This window comes from Chlorocebus sabaeus, chromosome 21 (genome assembly GCF_047675955.1).
Source record: "Chlorocebus sabaeus isolate Y175 chromosome 21, mChlSab1.0.hap1, whole genome shotgun sequence".
NCBI classification, from domain to species: domain Eukaryota; kingdom Metazoa; phylum Chordata; class Mammalia; order Primates; family Cercopithecidae; genus Chlorocebus; species Chlorocebus sabaeus.
This window is the reverse complement of record NC_132924.1, coordinates 19,723,837-19,746,181: the sequence shown is the minus strand read 5'-3', so window position 1 is coordinate 19,746,181 and position 22,345 is coordinate 19,723,837. Positions and strand designations below refer to the sequence as shown.

At 38.3% G+C, this 22,345-nt stretch overlaps 1 protein-coding gene across 2 annotated transcripts in view; it reads right to left on the bottom strand.

Moving 5' to 3' along the window:
* The window catches only part of GLI3 (GLI family zinc finger 3), a 279,045-nt gene that overhangs the window by 96,611 nt on the left and 160,089 nt on the right, over positions 1-22,345 (bottom strand). For both annotated transcript variants that reach the window (XM_073008935.1, XM_073008936.1), the window contains exon 5: positions 19,029-19,134. In XM_073008935.1, coding sequence (XP_072865036.1) covers positions 19,029-19,134 — 106 coding nt within the window. The remainder of the gene's footprint in view (positions 1-19,028; positions 19,135-22,345) is intronic.

Below are 22,345 nucleotides of genomic sequence, written 5' to 3'. Positions count from 1 at the left end.
GATGGCGCTAAAGGCCATCATTCTAGGTGAAGTAACTCAGGAATGGAAAACCAAATACCATATGTTCTCACTTAAAACTGGGAGCTGAGCTATGGGTATGCAAAGGCATACAGAATGGTATAATGAACTTTAGAGACTCAAAGGCAGCAGGGTGTGGGGAGCAGCAGGTGGGGAATAAAGGATTTTAAAAAACTACATATTGGGTACAATGTACACTGCTCGTGTCACAAGTGCACTAAAATCTTAGACTTCACCACTATACAATTCATCCATGTAACCAAAAACCACTTGTACCCCAAAAGCTATTGAAATAAAAAATATGCAACAAAAAAGCTTTAAAAATAAAAGCTACTGAAATAAAAAATATGTAATAAATAAGATGGGAAGTTCATCAGAAAAAAAATAAAAATTAACTAAAAAAAGAAGAAACCTGGCACAAAAGAATACAATGTACGATCCCATTTATACAAAGTTCTCTAACAGGTAAAAGTCAACTTCAGAGTTAGGAGAGTCAGGATAATGTTGACCTTCAGGTGGGTGGAGAGTATGGAAGAGGGGCTTCTGAGGTTGGGGATGTTCTATTTCTAGACCTGTTAAGTTAGCAGTTTTCACTCCATGATCATACACCATCATTTACTGAGCTACATGTGTATATTTTGTGTACCTTTCTCTGTATAATTCATCAATAATTTTTTAAAAGGATACATGCCAAATATATCAAGATTTCCCACGGTTTTCAACCATTTCAATTAAATTCAGAAAATCAAATTCATATACATTTTTATTTTTCAAAACTTATCAAATATTGATGCTTTAAAAGGTATCATAAATAATAACATATTTACTGCTATAAAACAAAAATAATCTAGTTGACACATTAGTCTAAATTCAAGGTAAGCTATGGAAAGTGAACATCTGTGTATTAACTTTGGACGGGGCAGGGGCTACTGCTAAGCCAATCAAAGGAGCTTCTTGTGAAGAGAGAGGCCAAACAAATACATGTTAGTCGTGTCCTTCCAACAACCAAAACAATGTTATACAAGTTTCACTGTACAAGAGCAATGCAATTGTTTATAGCTAAAATTGATTCCATTCCTTCCAGGAAAGCCTGCAAAGAACAATGTGCCAAACTTGTTTCTCCTCTGTACTGTAAATATAACTCTACATTAATAAATTAAATTTTCAAGGTCAAATAATTAAAAAGAAAGTCCATTCCAGCCACTATAACTTGCAATACACTGTTATTAAAAAGAGATCGTAATGAACATACTGCTGGTTCAAATAAGTACCTGAGAGCTATATGACCACATCTCACAGCATGTGACTGTGTTCTATCCCACTAACCTTTGTTTAAAGAGAGCTCAATGTATATGTCTCACATTTTAGAATTAAGAACAGAAGAGAAAAAAATAGAGAAAAGAGTGTACCTGAACCAAATGGCAGATGACAACTTGTTTTTAAATAACATATGTTTTAAATATTTTAATTCCATGAATACGCATTATATATTAAATTATTATTTTAGTAGACTTTTTTTGTCCTCCAAATGGAGTCCAAATAGTTCACACAAAGGTATCCTTGTTTCTGCAATGTCTAATAAATGAAAAAGAAATTTTCTTATTTTCTCCTGATTACTAGAGTTGGTAAGAAGGATAAAACCAGTAACTATTATATAAAATGTTTTAATATATAATGTATGTATTATATAAATATAAAATGTAATAAATATAAATGAATATATTATTCTATTTATAATTAATTACAAATTACAAATTATTTAATATAATAAAAATAAATATAACTCATTATTAGAATAACGAATATGCTATGTTCATCTTTACAATGTCCACAGAAATACCATGTTGATGAGGAAACAGCTGTCGCTGTCAGAAGATGTCCGGTTGCAATTCTTTTCCTGCCCTCTAGGTGCCATGTTGAACGGGGGATGGAGAGCGGCTCTCATTGGTTGGATTCTGTGACATCTGTTGGGGCTCTGTTTTCTAGACAGTTTCCTAAGTGGTCTGCATTAAGAAAGCACACAGATGCTGCCCCTTCCTTTCCTCTTCCCCTGAGATAACAAGTGGTTACCTCTGAGCAGCCACCCTTTTTCCCTTGGGTAGTCCTTTTTCCTCCAGTGCAGCAGGCCATGGCAGAGGCCAACCCAGCCAGGCCCAGAGGATCAAAGGAGTCTCTCTTTCCATCTCACTCTTCTGCTCCCTGTACCTGGAAGTGTGCATTCAGTCAGCCGTTCCATACACCAGTTGCAAGGTCTCGGGCTTAGGTTTGACTGTTGGGTGAACTAGATCTTTAAAAGCCTACTTTGCTCTCCAGCTACTTAAGCCCAGACAAAGAAGCAGCAGCACTATATCATTTCCTTTTTAACAGGAAAGTATACAGAAAGCATGTAGACTAGTGACTGTCACATAGTAAATTCTAGGTAAATGTTGGCCCCTACAACCAACACCTTCATTCCTGCTGCTGCTGCCATTCCTAGAGCTCTGGGTTGGTTAAGGCCAAAGTCACCTGGTTTCCCTTGCCTTCTTGAGTACTGATTTCCCTCAAGGACCTGATAGGGAGTGCACTGTTTATGGCCAGGTGAGTTCAGCTATGATGTCACTTCAGCATTACTTATGCACACCCATCTCATCTTTTCTCCAAACAAATAGATTAAGCGATCTGATTTGATCTTAGTTAAGATGATGGGATTTTTTTTCTCCAAAGTAAATTTAAGACCATAATAAATCGGTAGTTTTAGTTCAGCAACTTCACTGCCATGAGAAAAAAAAAAAAAACAAAAACAAAACAAACAAACCAAAAACTTTTGTCTTTAGAGAGAAAACAAAAATTTTTAAGTTTGATTTGTGTAACTTTCCTCTCTATTTTCCACTAATTCTACTGATCCTATTTTCTGCAATTTGATGAATTACCAATTCCATCTCAAAAACAGTACTCAAAAAGGCAAAATAATATCCTTTCCAAAAGAAAATACAAGGCAAAATAGAAAAATATTGACACACAATAGTGTAGAAAGAATGGCTCCTCAAACAACTGAGTCTCTCTGTGATGAACTAACTGTGCCTGGAAAACTCCTGGGATAAGTGACATTTGTTTGTATGGGTGTTACATTTTCCAACAATGCAGAAACTTATCCATCATGATTTCCTTCAGCAGAAACTTTCGAGTCTGAGCCATAATACACATCAAGTGTAAGGAAAAATGACCCTAACATACATACAAGAGACTCAATTTGATCTGTTTATTTATAAACAAACCAGCTCATGTTGCATCATTTACATGGAAATTTCAACAATTCAAGGTAAATAGCTATTTTAAAAGTCTCAGCAGTACTAAGGCAGAATCTGTTATTCAAGCAAGAACTTTCCCCTCAGTGGACTTCAGGTACTAGCTGGACATAATTAATTGAAAACATGAAGTTGGGTTCCAACTATTTAATCCTTGCTTAATCTTGGGTCTGGTGGCAGGTGTTACAGAGGATATTTATACCAAAGATGGGAAGCACCTAGAATTCTGAGCCAAGAAGAGAGCAAGGCTACCTCAAGAATCAGAATAAATCTTTTATCAACAGCAGTCTCATCTTCTAGCTAGTATAAGGACTTTTTCTATTTTGGTATCATCATCATCCTCATCATAATTATTATTACTGTTAACTACTAACTAGACTGTTTTTTGAGTTATCTCTTGACATCTCACTCCTATTTCCCCTCGTTCTTTTAGTCATCCTTATTTTAAATTATATAGAGATGTCCAACAAGGAACTATCATTAATGATTCAATAACTCTTCTCCAAAGTAAAATCTTCAAGGTTTGCTAGGGTCATTGGTCACACAAAGGTGAAAAAAGTGAGCCCTTTTGAAGTGGCAGGCTCTTTAGATGTAACTGGAAGTAGAGGTTGTAGGACTACTATATGTGACTAAGAGTTTCTGTCCTAAGCACACTTCTCAATACTTCAGAAATTTATCCCCTTGGAGAGTGTTGACTTTTCAAAAAAATTTACATATGGAGAAGGAGTATATGTAGTGTACTATAAAGTGTATGTAGTGATGGGGAACAATCTGTCTATATTATTCAACAGAAAACCAGCATCAACTTCTACATAAGTGGATAGGGGTCTTGTTATCACGGCCATCGGGAACCTTACCCAAGACATAGAGAACAGCATCATGGAGGACTGAAAATGAGTCTGGCCACTTAACAAGGAGCTGCAAAGTCTCCTCCTGCAGTTCCTTCTTCAGAGAGAAAGCAAGTCTTCCAGTATCATAAAGGAGGAGAGATTCATCTGATTGGAAATGTCTAAATGATGCACGAGAATTACTTGTTCATATTACCCTTGGAAAACCTGTGTACAAGACCAAGGCCTTATCAAAAACAGCTTTTTGAGCCTCACTGTTTTCATCTGTCAAATGAGAACATGATCTCCATTCTACTCACAAGGTTTAAAGTCCCCTTTGTTCCTTAAATCCAATGATTTCTGTGATTCAAACCATTTTTCCCTGTCTGCCATTGCTTAGCTTTGACCATGTTATAAAGTCTGTTGCTCGAATACACTTTTGCTTAAAATTTAGTGACCCATCACTTGAGCATCCTACAAATGAGAACTCTTTTCTTTTTCCTTTCTCGAGAATAGCATCACAATCATTGCAGCAACTGATGTCCTCTCTGGGCCATTGTGGTCTTCAACTTTGATACTACTCCCAGGAGAAACGACAGGGCCTGGTTTTATGCTAATTGGATTTGGATGGTGATTGATTAGAAGAAAGTGGGACCATGTAGTCATGCAAAAGGTTCAGTACTGAGCCACAAGCTTCAACACTAAAGGAGGTTTTACCAGTTAGTTCACAGCTATTAGATGTTTTTATATTAACAACATTTCTCCCATCCAGGTTTGTGCATTTTATCTTTATTCTTTCAAATCCTGAAATTGCTTGGATAAGAGAGAAGGTTTATATATTATACACACACACAGACACACACACACACACACACACACATTTCTAAGAGCAGCCTGAACTTTTAGGGGAAATTGAAGAGGCTTTGTGTCAAGTACAGCTAAATCCAGCCTTTCCATATCAAACCTCTGCTAGAAAATTACTGTGCAGATGATAAGGCAGAAAGATATAATAAAAAGTGACTCTACTCAATTTACACTGCAATATTGGTATGACTGAATATTTTTCATTCAGGTGCCTGATAAAATCACTAAACTGTATTGCAGATAAATAAAGGAGGCTTCTGTCAAGAATAAACACCATTAATCATGAAGTCTTACCCTCTTAGAGCCTGTGCTATGCATCTGCACAAATACACCAGCATAACCATCACACAACACATGCTTTCCCCCTTTATAAACTGTTCCAAGCTGAAGAAGTGCTCGTTTTTCATTTTGCAAGGTTTAGGCAGCAATAGCATTTTGAAAACATTCTCTTCACATTTTTAACTTTGCATTCTTGCAACTAGGTCCATCATTGTAACATTCAGGAAAATGGGGCTGGGCTCTCAGTGTAAAAAGTCTTGACAATGGATCAATTTTTTGACCGAATACATACGCGCACACACACATAATACATATGACATAGTATATATCCTCAACTCTAAGACATTATCTACATAAAGTTGCAAAATTGTTTTAGATACCACTAAAAAAAGATAATGGTTCCCTATCACTTTTGGTTTTTACTTTACTTATTAAAAGAGCTCTTTTAGAATTATTCGGACATAGATTTTTTAAATATATATCATTCCAGTACATGTACAAAAAAAGGGAAATACAAGCAAAATCACTTTATTAAAAGATACCTGGAACTTCCTCATGACTGCCACTTCACCAATAAGCAATCGTAAAACACTATAGATTGTAAACTACATCCCAACTTCAGAGACATTAAAAAATGGAAAAAGGGATGCACTACTCAGAATAGATGATTTAAATATGGTGATAGATATGTAGTAGGCAATCCTGCCATTTGTCAAATACCTATACTGTGACAGACACCGTGTTAAGTGCTATATATATATGCTCCTTTGCTGAATCCTTGATATAAAATGGCATTGAATGATGAAACGGGCTTGGACAGATTCAGTAATCTGACAGTAAACATCTGAGCTGAATTCAAACCCAGTCTATGCTTCAAAGTCTATGTTTTTAAACACACAAAAAAACTACCCCAAACCAGATACACATGTGCATGTATGCTTAAATACACTTATATTTTTAACATTATTGAAGCTTTTAATAGAAAAGGATGGTATGTTTATCTAGCTACCTTAACTTCCAAAGGGAACCTATTTAAATTGACGTTCAAATCGTAGTGCCATGACAGGTCACACTGGTGGGTGCAGTATATACAAAGTGTCACTTGGAAAGTATAAAGAGTAATGAGGGAGGTATGACCAGCATTCAGGCAAGACTTTTTCAGCAGAGCTTCACATAAGGAAAGAGCAGGCAAGAAACTTTATGGCTTAGGGGGGAAAAATGGCATGTGGGCATGCATGTGTTAGGGCCACAATATTTTCATGGAATCCCCTTGTAAGTGTCCACGCACTAGGAAAAAACAACGAACAAATTTAAATTTTTCCATAATCATGAGATGTTAAGAACTAGAAAGGATCTTAAAAATTATTTAATCTAACTATTTTATTTTGTACATGAAAACAAGGTCTGCAGAGGTGAGGTAAAGTGCTCGAGGATCTGGTTAAGGTGTGGTAGAGTCGAGAATGGAACCTCACTGAGGTTCACATTTATTATTAAAACAGATGATTAACTAGTTTTAGGAAGAGGACCATCAGAAGCCACGTGCCAACAGCACTATGAGTTCTCTGGAATTACACTTTGAAACCCAACCAAATAGCATTGTCATGGGTGAATGTAACCAACATATTATTGGGTGGGGAAGGGATGTGCTCAAAGGAACTATTCAACAAAGCCATAATCCAGTCATACTCATGAGGGATGTTTAGTTGTGTTACACAAGAAGTATTATGGAAGCTGCATTTCAGCTCACTGGGGGTTCTGTTTGCAGAGCCCACTCCAAGCAGGAAGTGCCTCTTCTAGCCAAAAGAGGTTTAACTCCCAACTTCCTGATAAATCCTCCCTCTGTGAAGAAGCACCTTGATCCTGCACACTGAAGTGTTTATTTACTAAATGGAACACTGGCACAGAACCTCACAACAAGGTCTGTGCCCCAGTGATGCACAGCCATATTGGGGGCTCACAGAGGTCAGACGCCAAGAGCCTCATTCAAGCCAGGCCCAGCAAGAAGAGAAGAGAATACCAATGAAACCAGGCCCTGACCACACTGCTTGGTACTTCCCCAGTTCTTTAAGGAAGAGTGTCTGTGTTAAAAATAACTATAAATTTATACTGTATCATTTTCATCACTGACTGTGTGTTCAATTCATTCCTGACAAACTTTTTGGTCCTCTTTTTTATTATTTTTATTTTATAAAAATTATATTTATAATTTATTATTGAAATTATTATTTTAGTATTAATTAAATATTATTATTTAATATTTTAAAATTATTATTAAAACTACTCCCAGGTACACGATCAATAAATGCAGACCCCTAGTTAGCTACAATGCACCCCACCTGCTTGTTAAGAGTAGAAATTCTCATGCACAAAAAAGCAAGTAAAAACTGAACGTACCCTTTATAAGAATTTTGCTTTTAAGACAGCTGAATTTTGTCAAGCTATATCACAATGTTTTACCAGTATCTACATTGAAGGCATAATGCATTAAAGAATAAAATATTTACTCTTTGTTAACAGAGTTAGAAAACATAGTTCATAAGTTTACCAGCTGTTCATTTCTGTCCCAGTCATAAACCATGCTTCAAAAAATAACATAAGAAAATGTAATGGTTATAATAAGATACTCAAATAATTTTGTTTTTGTTATTCATTATTTCTATACATGTGGCAATCCATTTTATGCAAATTATGATGAAATTTTTTAGATATGTAAATTTAACTCAAATGGAGCTGGTGGGCTCCCCTCTCACCCTACACGGGATAATTTATGTTACTAACTTGGGCTTGAGTGTAACACCTGAACTACCCTCCTTCAATAGCCTTATTCACACTGTAAGAAAACCAAATGACTTAGTAGCCTCCTTCACCGATTTTAAGGCTAGTAATGATTCAAGAGTAGCCATGTTATTAAACTAGAATGAAGCACTACTCTCCTCACTAATGAGGTTAAAAAATGTCTTTAGGTCTCCACGTTAGGGGCACTTAGCAAGCACTCTGCTTGGCAGAGACCCACAGCGGATCGAAGCCATGGACTAATCACACAGGCCGGAATCAAATGGACTGGAAGAATTAGGAGACTTGTGGCTCGGAGGAATGTAATTCATGCAGAAAAGCGTTGTCAGAGCAAGGCCAGGGAACCTCATGGGAAGAAAGCAAAATAAACAGTTCAACAAAGAAAACAAAGAAGGGCCAATAGGCTTTTCTAAAGCTTGAGTACACTGAGACTTCAGTGGGTGCCTAGGACAAAGACCTCATCAAAGGACACCCTTGCAAAGCAAACAGACCAAGGAAGGATGTTTCTCTCCAATACACTCGGGGGAAGGGGGTGGACTCTAATTTTCACTCCTTCCAATTCAACTTCCACAACTCCCAACTTCCAACTCAACTCCCTCCTCCAACACACACAGAAACCACCACCAGTAATAACCTAAGTAACTAAAAAGTCCTGTTTGTCTCAGTTAAAAGATGGGGAAAGGTGGGGAGGTTAACACAAATTAAATATGGTGCAGTGCACCTCTGGATCGCACTTCAGATCACGAAAAGGCCTTTGGAAGTGTACCCACCTCCTGGGTCAGATCCCCACAGCCTGCTCCCCACATTCCAGAGGATGAAGAGAGACTCCAGAAGTGCTCAAGGATTTAAAGTTGGAAAATTCTCTCTCACGTATAGTATACAACATCCACAACCGTGCAGCTATTCAATTGGGAGAATGGAGTCTAGCATGGCTTTCTGAAGAAGGCTGCACCTCTGCTCACAGCTCCAGCCTCACTCTTCTGTTTCCAGTGGACTTTTGACTTGGACTATTCTTCCCTCAATCCAATGACTACATGTATCACTGCAGCTCCGAAATGACTTTGATCATTAAAACAAGATTAAAATACTTGAGGCTGACCTTCTTTTCCCCCTCTTGACTACTTCCTTTAAGATGGAAGACCATGCTGTCTTTGGCTGACTAATCCCAAGGACAGGCTTAGAGTACTACAAGGAACACAGACAGAAGTGAGCACTGTATGGGCACATACGCATATATAGTAACATAGTGAAGATATATTAAAAAAACATAAAATACTTGCTTTAAATAAATCAATACAACATGACAGGTAATAAAAGTATTAACATAATCCAACGTAATTCTACTATTTAACTGTTACATCCCCGGCAAATAGCATATGAAAAATCAGAGTCGCCTTTAGAGGTCTGATTGCTCATGTTACTGACTTAGAATTCTAACTTTGTTCCCGAAAACTTTCCCTGGTGTGCGTAGTGTATGTTGATGACAATGGGTGCTAGGAATATGGAGATTTTACTCTGTGGGGGAACCAGAGATTACTTTGAACAGAGGCAAGAAGCATTTTAGTAAACTGGGAATATTTATTTCCATGCTGTCTTAAAAATGTAAAGCATATTTTAGCAACATGGTTTGGTGATTTGTTTTGTAAATGAGGCAATTCATTTAACTCCTAGAGCTTCCCTCTCCTTCCACCCCATCAGATGATGGAGATACTATTCACTTATGGTGAACTTGGCAGTATTTGGATACTATTTGAATGTATTTAGAAGAATATTGGCGGTTTTCCTGTTTCACATGTAACTTGTTCCCAGGTTATGAAAGACATATTAACCTTGTCAGGCCTGAGGGAATCATTTACTGTGCCCAGTTAACCTAAGTCCCTTAGGCTGGGCGCTGGCTACCTAGGCCATACTAGACTTGGCCATGGTATGTACAGAGCTCCTTAGGAACAATTTACAGGTGCTTCCAGGCAATGAGGGACCCTGTATGGGAGAACCTTAAAAAAAAAAAAAAGCCTTAAAAGAAGAGAATGCCTTCAAGGGCAACTGTACACACAATTCACACAATTCATTTTGATATTAGTTCAGATTTTCAGTCTGGGGCTGGGCTTCTATTCCCTGTAAGAGTCTCAACTGAGAACTTGCTTTTAGTGAATCTGTCACCTCCCTGTATTGCGTAAGAAAGTTTTAAATATCTGTCACTTATAAACATGTGAGATGCTGCATATGCCAAAATATTAGGTGATGGGATTTTAGAAAACCTATAGCTTGGGGTCATAGACTCTCACTTTTATCTTTATTGGAAATGCACTCACATGCTCTAAGGCAGTTCCTGTCACTCTGACCATTCTCCCTGCATTATTTTCTTCCTGCACACGCGCGTAGATACACATAAAAGAGGCAGAGTATATTTCTAGCATCGCACTTGATGTTTTTCAATACAGAGTTGTAAAAATTGAACCACTGTCACCAAATTAGCTAGGTCAGCACTGGAGGTAAACACAGGCCAGTAAGTCATGTAACTTGTTAATTTTTACTGAACTGCAACAAAATCATGCCCATTTCTGCTCTGGTCTGCTTTTACAAAGTCCGCATCAAAACTAAAAGTGGCCAAGATTGTATTTTTCAAATTTGTTTCAGTATAGCTATCTGCAAAAACATCCCTACTTTTTCTCAGAACTCCCAGGATGAGTTTCAAAATCCACCTCTCTCCTCCTATTTCCTTTTAGTGTGCTTAGTTTGCTTGGATCACTGAAGATGCAAAAATCTCGCTCATCTGTTACTTCATATTCAGAAAGTTAGCAAGCAGGTTCCTGGAAACATATCTGCTAACACTGATTTTCTGATGTATGATTTTCCCTGGGGGAGGGATGGGGATACCACAATAACAATGAGTGACAGGCAGCCCTGTGTCACTGGCCTTTGTTCCCCCGAGGAAAGGTCTGAAATGAACTCAGCTTGCAGTGTGGCTATAAGAAATGGCATGTCTTTGTTTAGGTGAAAAAAGTGGGGCTCTGTTACCTAAGTGAGGGAGAGACGGCCACATAGGAAAGGCTGCAGGCAGCTTCCGTTTGGGCAGTGTTCGTCATATAAAACTAACCTCAAAGTGTCTTTCCATCGGGACAAATTCTGTTAAAGTTCAATTTTCTCAAACACATATTTAAAAAAATAAATAAAATGACGACAGTAAATTTCTGTTTTCTTTGAAGCCAGGCTTAACATGAGTGGAAGCATTGTACTCAAAGAAAAAAGTCTGTTACAGCTCAGTACCTCCCAGGCCCCCGCAACAGGTTTGACAGCAGCCTCTATAGAGTCGGCGGCTTCCGGTTCAGTGAACGTGAATGCCTCAGTCAATATCTGCTCCTGGACCGTGCTGCTGAGCGCAGCACAAAGAACACAGGAATTTTATCCAAGAAGCTGAAGCTCAGACTCTCTGAATATACACTATAATTAGGGCCTGCTTTCTCTGCAACTGAGGACCGAATTCAATAATTCAGTCATTAGAAATACTGCAAAACAGAAAGGAGTATATGCCCTTTGAGTACAATTTATCTGTTTTGTGGTTGTTTCTTAACGCAAAGTAAAAGTGTGTATCGGTGGATCTGGATTTACGTGCCCGCTCATCAGAATTTTAAAAGTTTAGGAATTGAAACTCAACCATCTTTTCCTAACTATGAGGAAACTATGTATGTAGGCGGCCTAAGACAGTTCTTGAAAATTAGGCAGGCGTTAAACTTTTTCAGTTAATCACAAGAAATGATAACCAAATAATAAGACATTTATTTTTTGATGTGACATGATATGCAGTGAAAAATGTGAAGAACAGCAGTAGAAAAGCATAAAAGTAGAAAACATGACACATGACATTGCTCATAAAAAAGAGAAAAATAAATAAGAGAAAGAAGTACAGAGTGAGGATGGAGGGGGGTGTTATTTTAGACCAAGGGTTGGCAAACTATCTTTCAGGCATTCCAGGTCATATTCTCTGTCACAGTTACTCAACTCTGCCCTTGTATTGCTAAAGCTGCCACAGATAATACTAAATAAGGAATGTCACTGTGTTCCAATAAAACTTTATTGACAAAAACAGGCCATGAACCGTATTTAGCTCAGAGGCCATAGTTTGCCAATCCCTCTTTTAAATGGTTGTTTCTAGAAGACCTCTCTGAGAAGCAGAAACTGAGCAGGGAAATGTATGAAGGGAGTAGGCAAGTCATAGGTATCTGAAGGAAGAAGGCTCCAGGCAGATACACATTGTGATCTAACATGGCTTCCCTTCTATTGGATTTACCACTATAATCACTAATTATTATCTACCCATGTTCTAAAAGAGTCTTCTCCAATGTGATTAAGTATTGGTCAATACTCCACCCAGCTGATGAATCACAATTTACCAAACCACTCCTGTGGCTGAATATGTAAACCGTTCTGTTGTTTAGTGTCATACATTCTACAGTACCAAAGACTGATAAGCATCTCATTTTTGGGTTACTTGACAGGCACATTAGGTCAAAGGGCCTGAACGTGGCTTTTTATGGCTCTTCCCACACTGCTGTATTTCTACCTTCAGAATCTGCAGAAGACAATGACAGCTAATAACACTGAAAACTTCCTATTAGGTGCTGTCAGAAATAGTTGTGCTCATCCAGGAAGTAGAACTACAGCAGCCAAGTCTGTGGTCTTCATTTTCTCTGGCAAGGCATGGAAGTCCGGAGCAAGGGGTGTGGAGTCTGACGAATGGGTTAACACAATGGCATTACCTACTTGTAAGCTGGGTAACTTCTCTGTGTCAAGGTGTCCATATCTTTAAAATGAGACTAATAACTCCAGCATAGAGTCGTTATAAATATTATAGGAGATGACTACATAAAGTCTTTAATATTGTGCTTAGCCTATAGTAAGTACTCAAAAATGTCAGCTATGGTCATGATTATATATTTTTTCAACTGAATTGTCTATTCATCTCTTTTTTGCCCTTATCTTTGATATTGCTATGGTCTTCTTAAATTATTAATTTAAGATGGCTAATTTCATTCATTTTATTTCCATGTGTAGGGTCAGGAAAGCATCAATACATTAAATAGTACTCAGTCATATAAGGGGACCAGTAACTGCTTTAATATCAGGAAATCCGTTTGACAGTGGAGAGCATCTGATGTGGCAATAGCTACTATTAATAGAATCTCTTCTATTAAAAGTAGTCACTAAGCTTTCGTTTTTTGAATCCTAGCTTATTGGCATGAGGTGACACACTCAAACAAAAACAAAAGAAAAATGATGGTAATAGCAGTGACCTATTATTTTTATCATCATTAAAAATAATATTTATTTAGGAGCTACCATATGTAGAGCATGGGCTGAGCCTAGCAAACGCAAAGAAACACACAGATAGTCTTCACCCTGAGAGATGTAATTATAATTTAGTTCACGTTTTCTTTTTCTTTTTGGGGGGAGGGTAGGAAGTGTGTTAGGGTTTGCTACAGGATTTGCTAGAGTTTGCAATTTGATATGTCATTACACGTTACCAGTCTGAATAATGGTTATGGTAAAGCAGAAACACTGGGGGGAGAAAGAACTTTCCTTTGTTAATTTTAAGTTACACTATTAAAATATTCCAAACTAGTTATGCTCCCAAATATAAGATTTTGCTAAATCTCCATATTTTACTGGAAACTTCCCTGAGAATGCAACGAATGAAATCACTATTACCTGCACAGGCCCAATATCGTGTTTTAAGTAAGTAGCTAGACTGAAGAGGCTCCTTTGGGATACGTATGTGAGCTCTCAGTAAAGATAATACCAGGACAAGCAATGTGCTAAATTTGTGGGAGGGGAACTCAGTAGTAGCCCTGGTCATCTACTTACTATTTCCTTCTCTAAGCTTTTACCATAATGATATCTTTTCTTAGAGCTTTTTCTCTCTGGAAAGAAATGTATTTATTCATATGCCAAACTTGCCTCTCATCTCCCTGCTCTCATCCCTAACAGGCAGCCATAATTACGGGGGCGAGGCCTTACCTATTTCTAGTGCACTCTATTTCACAGCTGATATTAATGATCTTCATGTACAGAGTCCTTTCCCCAAGGTGAAGGGAGGTGGGCCACTTTTAGTGGGAAGAACAGCTCTCCTTTCTTAGGTGGAACGATTCCAGAGAGTGTCAGGCAGCCTTGGAAAGAGCCACATTGACTCAACAAAGAAAAAAAAAAAAAGGCTGACATACGGAACAGAACGTGAGTGCTCATTTTCCCTAAGACAGAAAAGCTGGTTTTCGAAAGTGGATTAGTAAAGTGGATGGTGAAATGCAACAGCCTCTATGTGAGCTGGCTTGGGGTGCAGTACTCCACGGCACAAAGCAAGAGCAGCTCACAGCTCGACTGGCAAGAAGATCGGTGGGGCTTAATTATTGCAATGGATTAGTAACCAAGGACCCAGCTTTGGAAAATGAATTGCAGATCTCAGTATGAAACATAAAGACAGTTTGAAATTCAATTCATACTGGTCCATAAATTAGAAAACCTTGGCTCAGAAAGGTTGTACGTAAGGGCTAAATTTCTTTTTCCCAAGAAAAATCCAAAATGAATGAAATCAAATTGGAATTTAAAGCTACTTTATAATTTGGATTTCTACAAATACACTGTGTCTACTTTTAAAAAGGAAGCATGCTTAATTGAGTTCTAACACTAAAAAACAAAAAACACACCCTCAAAATGCAAGAGAGAAAGTACTTTAATTATTACTGCGGAAAGTAGTCACTTGACAATGCAATTGTATTCTGGGGTAGGAGGCTGTAATATACCAATTGCCTACATTCCCAAGTGAAATTTTAAAAATTAGTACTTATTTTTAGCCCAGCAGGCATCATTTGTTCCCATAAAATAGAATAGTGTCTCCTCAGTTAGGGAAGGAAAAGCCCTGATGTCAACAATGCAAGGCAGGAAATACAGAGGAGACCAAGAAGTAAAAATACATACATAAAATACGACTATGTGTGTACAGATTCAGGTTTTTTCATTAGTGCACAAAATAATCTCAGTAATAAAGTAGACTCACTCTGATGTTTTTTCTAAAACATTATACTTCTTGCAATCTAGCTTAATAAGTCTCTCAAAGGATTTGAGAGAGAGGAAGAGACAGAGCAACATTCCAGTTGTTTATGGGGCCTAAGACCTGGTGAATTCAGTGGAGAATAACTTTGCTTCCGAAACGGGAAGATTCCTCATATCCAGTGTTTCTTAATTTTCAAATTACTTGAATTAAACAAACGCAATGCAGGAATTGTACATTTTATAACAGCCTTTACGTGACAACACAGAGAATAATAATACTTATATTCCAGGTCCTACTTAGAAGTTCTGAGTCTAAATTCATAATTTTAAGTTAAGAAACAAAATGCCAATAAAATATAAATTATTTCTAGTGCTGTATTTGAATTCATTCAAGTTTCTATACTCATTCTACACTGCCTAACCATAAACTGTGGGTAACACTGTAAGAATAAGCAGGGCAAGCTGAAGGCATTCCATTTAACAAACTGGGTTCTTTAACACAGACTGACGTATTTCCGTACATATTTATAAGGCTTAGTGGTTATTATTAGTCTGTAATTGCAGTTGTTCTAACACCTAATAAGCCATGGTTGGAAAAACAAAGGCAGGTTAATTTGTGATTTCCTCTACTCATTCAGAGGCAAATTAAGTGTCAAACAGCTAATACGAAGCATATTTCATTTTATGAGATTTTAATTTAATTCTGCACCATATCGTTGATGCCTTAATATAGGGTGGTTTATCTAAAAAGAGGAGCAATTTATAAACCTCTTTCAATAGAATCTTTAATGATAGGATATGATAGCATAATTATAGAAGTGCCTGCTCTTCTTCTAAACAGAGATCTGTCGGCATTTCCATCAACAGAAATACTTGTTTTTAGGAGACTCGTAATTTAGTTCTTAAAGCTGGCACCAGAAGAACAATTGGGTGTACAAAATGAGAATATCTCCAAATTTTGTCTTCTTATAATTAAAAATATTTATTGCAAAAGCTTAGTACTCTTCACTTGATCTCATTTTCCATAAGACAATTATATAGCAAACAGTTTGGAATTCAAGTTTTGGATGAAATGATTTTACTTTCCTAAGTAACTGATTCATCCCTCAGCAAATACGTGCTTTTAAGATTTCTATAACCAAGCCACATTTGCCTCGATTAGCCTCCACTTTCAAGGTGATCACAGGAGTCTACTTATCATACCTCAGAAGGTGCAAGAGCAACCCAGGGACTCAAAACTGAGCAAGGGCAGAATAGAAACTCGCAGTATTTTTCATGTCCCCCACTGCCTGGAATGCCCACTTTCAGCATTTGTTTAGAGCTCTGTGCTTTTCAGAGTGCTTACATGAACATTATTTCATTGAACTCTCCCTGTGATCTGAAGAGCTGGGTACACCAGACAGCTTCATCTCCATGTAATGAAACCAACACATGCAAAGGTCAGGGGCCAGAGTCCACAGCACAAGTGAGTGGCAACACAAGAACAGGAATTCGAGCTCTCTGACTGCTCCTCCACCGTCTCTCAGACTGGGCCAATGTGAGTGTCCACTGAGCATCTTTTACAAAGTGCCTGACCAAGTGCTGGGCACTGCCTACGAAACTAGCAGGGAGCAGTGACTGTTAACAGTAAATCACCAAGTAAGAGGAAAAGCATCACAATAAAGCTACACTCAAGGTGCTACAAAAACAGTCTCTGGGACGGCCCTTAAATTAGGGGCCTTGAGGATGAGTATAAGCAGGAGTTCACCATGCAGAGAGGGAAGGCCAATGAGACCAATGCAGAGAGAATGTCGGTCACAAATACACAGGTGCGTGACATGCTCCAGTTTTCTGGGGCCCACTTCATAAGCATAGTATCCACCCAGGGCCCTGCCAGGACACACCAAAACCAGGCAGTCCCAGGAGGCCACAAACCCATAAGCTCACCATTCTCTGTGCCCGCAGCAATGATATTCCCTCTTGGAATCTTCCAGGACTTCTCTTTTGAGGCTCAGGATTATCTATCGGCTTTACATTATCAATGTTTTTGATAATTATTCATTTAGGCTGCTAGAGAACGATTTAGTCAGATGCTACTAAAGTATCCAAAGCTTGGCTAAAAAAAGCAGGAAGAACTAAAATCCAAAGAAAACCCAGCTCAACAGTACACCTGAAATGTGACTCCCCCAAATCTGCCTATGAGGATGGTCCAGAAGTGACCCATCTTGTCTTGTGATGTTATCACCATGGGCCAATGCAGGTCAGTAAGCAGGGCCTAGAACACACAGTGGGGGCTAGAGGAGGGCTTACTGTTATATTCTGCTATAGAACAAAGACTTGGGATTTTTATTGATATTTGCATTTATTTACAAGGTAAACTATAATGAATGCAGAGGAGTAATAATATAAACTCGTTTTTAAAAATTGCTCTAGAACATCATTTCTGAAAGAATGAAGAACTCCAAAATTCCATAGAAAATCTGACCTAAATTAACTACATCACAAAGGCTCCAGTCTGGGAGGAATTAGCGATCCATGTCTCCAAGGCCTATCTGGTCCTTGCATGCGCTGAACCATGGGGCAGACCCGCATCTGAGATCCATGTGGTCACATCTGTACCATAAAACCTCTGTATAACGGGGTGAATTACATGTCATGTTTCAGGCTGAACTAGGAATTTCCTTCCCTTTGTATAGGGAATTTTAAATTGGCCTCCTGGTTTCATTAGAGGGTATTTTTAGCAGGCTTCAGAACCCTGTAAATACTTACTTGTGTTCCAGTGAAAAGTCAAAGAATAAGTCACAAGTTTCTGCATTCTCTCTCTATAAATACCCACTTCTCCTTTAATGCTTATAGAAGTCTGCAACACAGATTTATTACTTACCTCCAGGCAAATCTGCTCTGAAATTACAATTCAGTAATGGGAGATGGATCCAAAAAACTGTTGGTAAAATATTATATGTGTACTTGGGCATGTAGTTAGGATTGTTAATATCAATTAATTCTGTTCACAGAGGAGGACTTGTTTTAAAACAACTTCATTTTTCTTTGGCATAATATGTAATTACACAGCTGTAACTAATAGCCATGGAGATGCAATCTACCATCTGAATAACCAGTATTATTCTTCAAAGTATTATTTGTGCTTTTCTAACTTTACTGTCTCCAAATAAAGGGTGACTATTAGATATGACTAAATGTATATATCAAGGCCGTTAGCAAGGGACAGCCCATCCCAGAGAGTGGCTCCCATTATTATAGTACATGACAGTTTCCTGGACAGTACTACAAAAGAATACTGTTTTACTTTGCAACTCCACCATCCTTTATTTCCTCCAAACCAAGTTAGATGGTATTTATTTCCAAGAGATTTCCTTTTTCCTTTTCTAATGTATGTTATCACTAGCATTCTTTCCTTTTATCTTTCTGTAAACCATGTGCTCGATCACATTTGCCATTTTGTTTGGGTGACATTCCCATCAATCAAGTGACTTTTGGTGTACTTACATAGGGGTTATGAAAATTTACCATAAAAATTTCATTACAATTCCTTGTGATCCCCAGAACAGGACTTTCGTGTTACGGAAATTTGAACATAAAAAACTTCAAACCTAATGTCGACCAAATACATATTCTGAGTGGTAACTTTCCATTAGGCTTTTACTTTTTAATTTAGTATTTACAGCCCACAGAACACACGTCAGCAAAATATATAGGAAATACTTGTCGACTACCTAGTGTGACAGGCATTCCTCAGGAAACAGCAGGGATTTGCTTCAGTGAATCCACGAACAGATAGGCTTGCTGTATTTCAAAAGTAAATCTTACACTTCTATCACATCTTCAAAGCCCAGTGGACGTGCCATTAACAAGAAGTCCTGAGATGGTACAAGCCAGTATCTCGTTCCATTTCATTAACAAGGAAAGTGTTAATACTTACATATGCAATGGAGGAATCGGAGACGGATCGTAATGGTAACGGCCCTCATGATGTCTGGCATCAATTGGTACAGGAGGATGGAAGGCAGGGAAAAGATGAGGAGGGTCTGAAAAAAAGAGGGATCCCAATCTATATCAAATGAACACTTTCAAATAGCATTCCGATTCACAAAGCAACACTGCTATACTATTGTATCTTCACTACTTACACTTAATCTAAGAATTGGTAGAAGAACTCTTTAAGGTTAGTTAAGAGGTTCTGTGAGGTACTGCAGCACTATGACTGAGTAAGTACTGCCTGCACCTACCTGAGAAGGTAGAGCCTGGGACTGACTGCAGCTCAAACCCAGACAGGAAAGCAAGAAAGAGAGGAACAACACAGGCTCCCTATCTTGAAAGATAGGCTGACCAGAGGAGAAGGGCTGAAGGGAGCCACTAAGCCAAGGAGAACAGATTAGAACACACTTATTTGAAAAATAAAACTACATTGTCAAGTTAAGTTTTAAACAAAGACACTGTAATACAAATACTAGTTTCATTTTTCCCATGTTCACCATACTTTTAAGAATGGAAAGGCTTGCTAGAATCTGTGGCTGATATATACACACATGCATATGTTTCTTTTTTTAAAATTAAGTACATATTCCCCTCCTTCTTGGCCTGGGCTAGGCCTCCATAGTCCCCACACAAAGGCAGCAAATCTATGTCCTGTCCAGAGAAATACTGTGCAGCCTGCCTGGAAGAGATAAAGCTGACCCACTCACACTCAACAGCGAGAGATCTAGAGCCAAACTCAGGGAATTCCTCCCAAAGTAGTGTTAACATTCATCTTGGACCCAGGTCCCCTCCTGCTTCCGCCTTTCCCCAGTCCAACGCTCTGGGTCCCTGAGCTGCTGGGTGTGTGCCCTTCCTTAAAAATAGCTCTCCCACCCCACTTATTCCTAGTAACTTACACCCATTGTCTCTGAAAATAAACTTTTATTTAAAAAAAAATATAGTGATTCACTGTAAAAACTGAAGAGAGTTTTAACAGATTTTATAATTAGAAGCATGACTGATGAGTCAAGGTTTTCCCAAGTTTCAAGAAGCAAAATGAAGGGGTCCAAAACCCGGAGGTTTGATTCCATCCATGGCTATGAGACTAAACACGACAGCAAATTCTTCAAATGTGACGGGTCCACACTGGTCATGCTGGGAGCCTGCCCAGAGCCAACGCTGCTGAGGATTGATGTGTACACTAACAAGCCTCAGAACGGCTTCCAGTTATTTCGCCCTGGTGCTGAGGGTAGCAGTCTCTAAAGGCAATTCCAAAGGGGGCCCTCTCTCCGTGGACAGGTTCTGATTGACCACCTAATAATGCACAGAGCATCTTCATGGGGTGCGGGAGGCTGCGAGGCCATGCCAAACACACAGATTAAGAGATGGCTGCACCCCCTGAAGTCGGCTGCATCCGCTGAGGTCGGCAACACCACTGTCCCAATTGGGTAGAAGTGGATGATTATTAGATGTGTGTAATGTTGAATTCAGGTGGTTTTGATTTTCTTCCCTATCCATTTCTCTATTTTCCAAATTTTCTTCAACAAGCAACTACTAGAATATAAGCACAACAAACCTGTTTTTAAAGTTATAGTACATTACTTCCCTTGTTTTGATTTTGTCCCTGCTGCCTTCAAGAATCTAAGACTCTGTTTACGAAGAAAAAAATCCAGTAAGAGTAAAAAACGATGAGCATAGCATTCATAGAAGCTCTGTGGTCTACCAGGGAAGGACCTGAAGCTGTAATTCTATAGTTTACCACCAGATCTAGAATCTAGAAAACTTCCCAGAGGACTGTTTTACTGAAAATGTCAGTGACTCACTGTACTTTGTGACCCTCATTTCTGTGACCGTTGATTTGCTAAGTTTGAAAGTTTAAGTTGAATGTTTATTCAGCAATGTTGGCAGCTTCATTGCTGCACATAGCTCAGCCATCTTGACAATAAAAAGTCACCCTCTGTAGAGCCCAACATTCTATCTCATTTAACCATTTTCAAAGGAAATTGTGCATCCTTCTTAAAACAACATAAAATCAAGTGGGGTCATCTTTTGCACTCGTTTGAAAGCCTGACATATACTAGTGAATGTTTACTGATTTTAAACTTTTAAATAAACCCAAATCAATCAGATTCAAATCTACCTGAGGGTGGATGGCCATGAAATATGGGGGTGGCTCTTCTTTCTCTTCCACACCTTTCAGCTATCGCTGCTGATGCAAACATGCATGCCCCGTGCAGACTTCTTACTTAACACACATCATCTGCTCTTGGCAGAGAAATAAACTTACTAGAATGGGGTGTGAATTCAGCATTCATAAAGTCTTACCCACCTCCTCAGGGCATCGCACATGCACCAGTTTATGAGGTTGTTTTGAGGGACACTGACAACTATGTCAGAGTTGGAAGGTATTCTCACTTCTTTATTTCATGGCTCTTGGCTGTGTTCTGCATGATGAAATTCTCTCCACCAGATAAGTGGGTGTCAACCGTATCTGGTTTTCTCTATGTGGGTGCAACTATGAATTATGACAATGTACAAAACCACGTTTTTTGCTCAAAATGTGTGAATTTATTCCACATTTAATGTATGCCTCATATACCCCCGAAGTAACAGTCACGATCTTTTATATGAGTGTTTATAATGAAGTTGCAGTGATTATGTGTATGGCGGGAAGACCAACCAGTTAATCCTATAAAATCAAAAGCGTGTACCCAACAAGTATAAAATTCTCTTCCTCAAGGAAAACCTACAATGCTATCACGCACATTTAAAAGACACTGCCATCTTCTCATTTTCAAGAAATCATTCTTTCAGGATTTAAATTTTCTCTCTCTCGCCCTCTCTCCCGCTTTCAGAATAAAGGAGAAAATGACCTAGCACTGCAACAATAAATTTGAGAGGAAAACATAAAACACAATTACTGGGGTATTAAGTAGTCATTTCTCACTGTTGAGTCCACAGTGTTCTGTGAATTTAAAAGTTAATTCTGACTGAAAGTAGGTGATGCGTCTTATAACACTGTTTGCACTAAAAGTTTATTTATGTCCCAAGAAAATTTATGAATTCTGCATTCAAGAATTATATTTAAATAAAGAACAGAAAATTAATGGATATGATCTGATTTGACCAAAGACATCTGGTTTTGGTTTAAGTGTCTCACTGTTTCTACGTTTCCCCTCTTGATTAAATTTAAAATAACTTCTCCTGGATTGCAGAAGTCTGTGTGGACAATTATACCTTGTGTTGGTTATTAGTAGAAATCACACCTCTTAAGCCACTTTC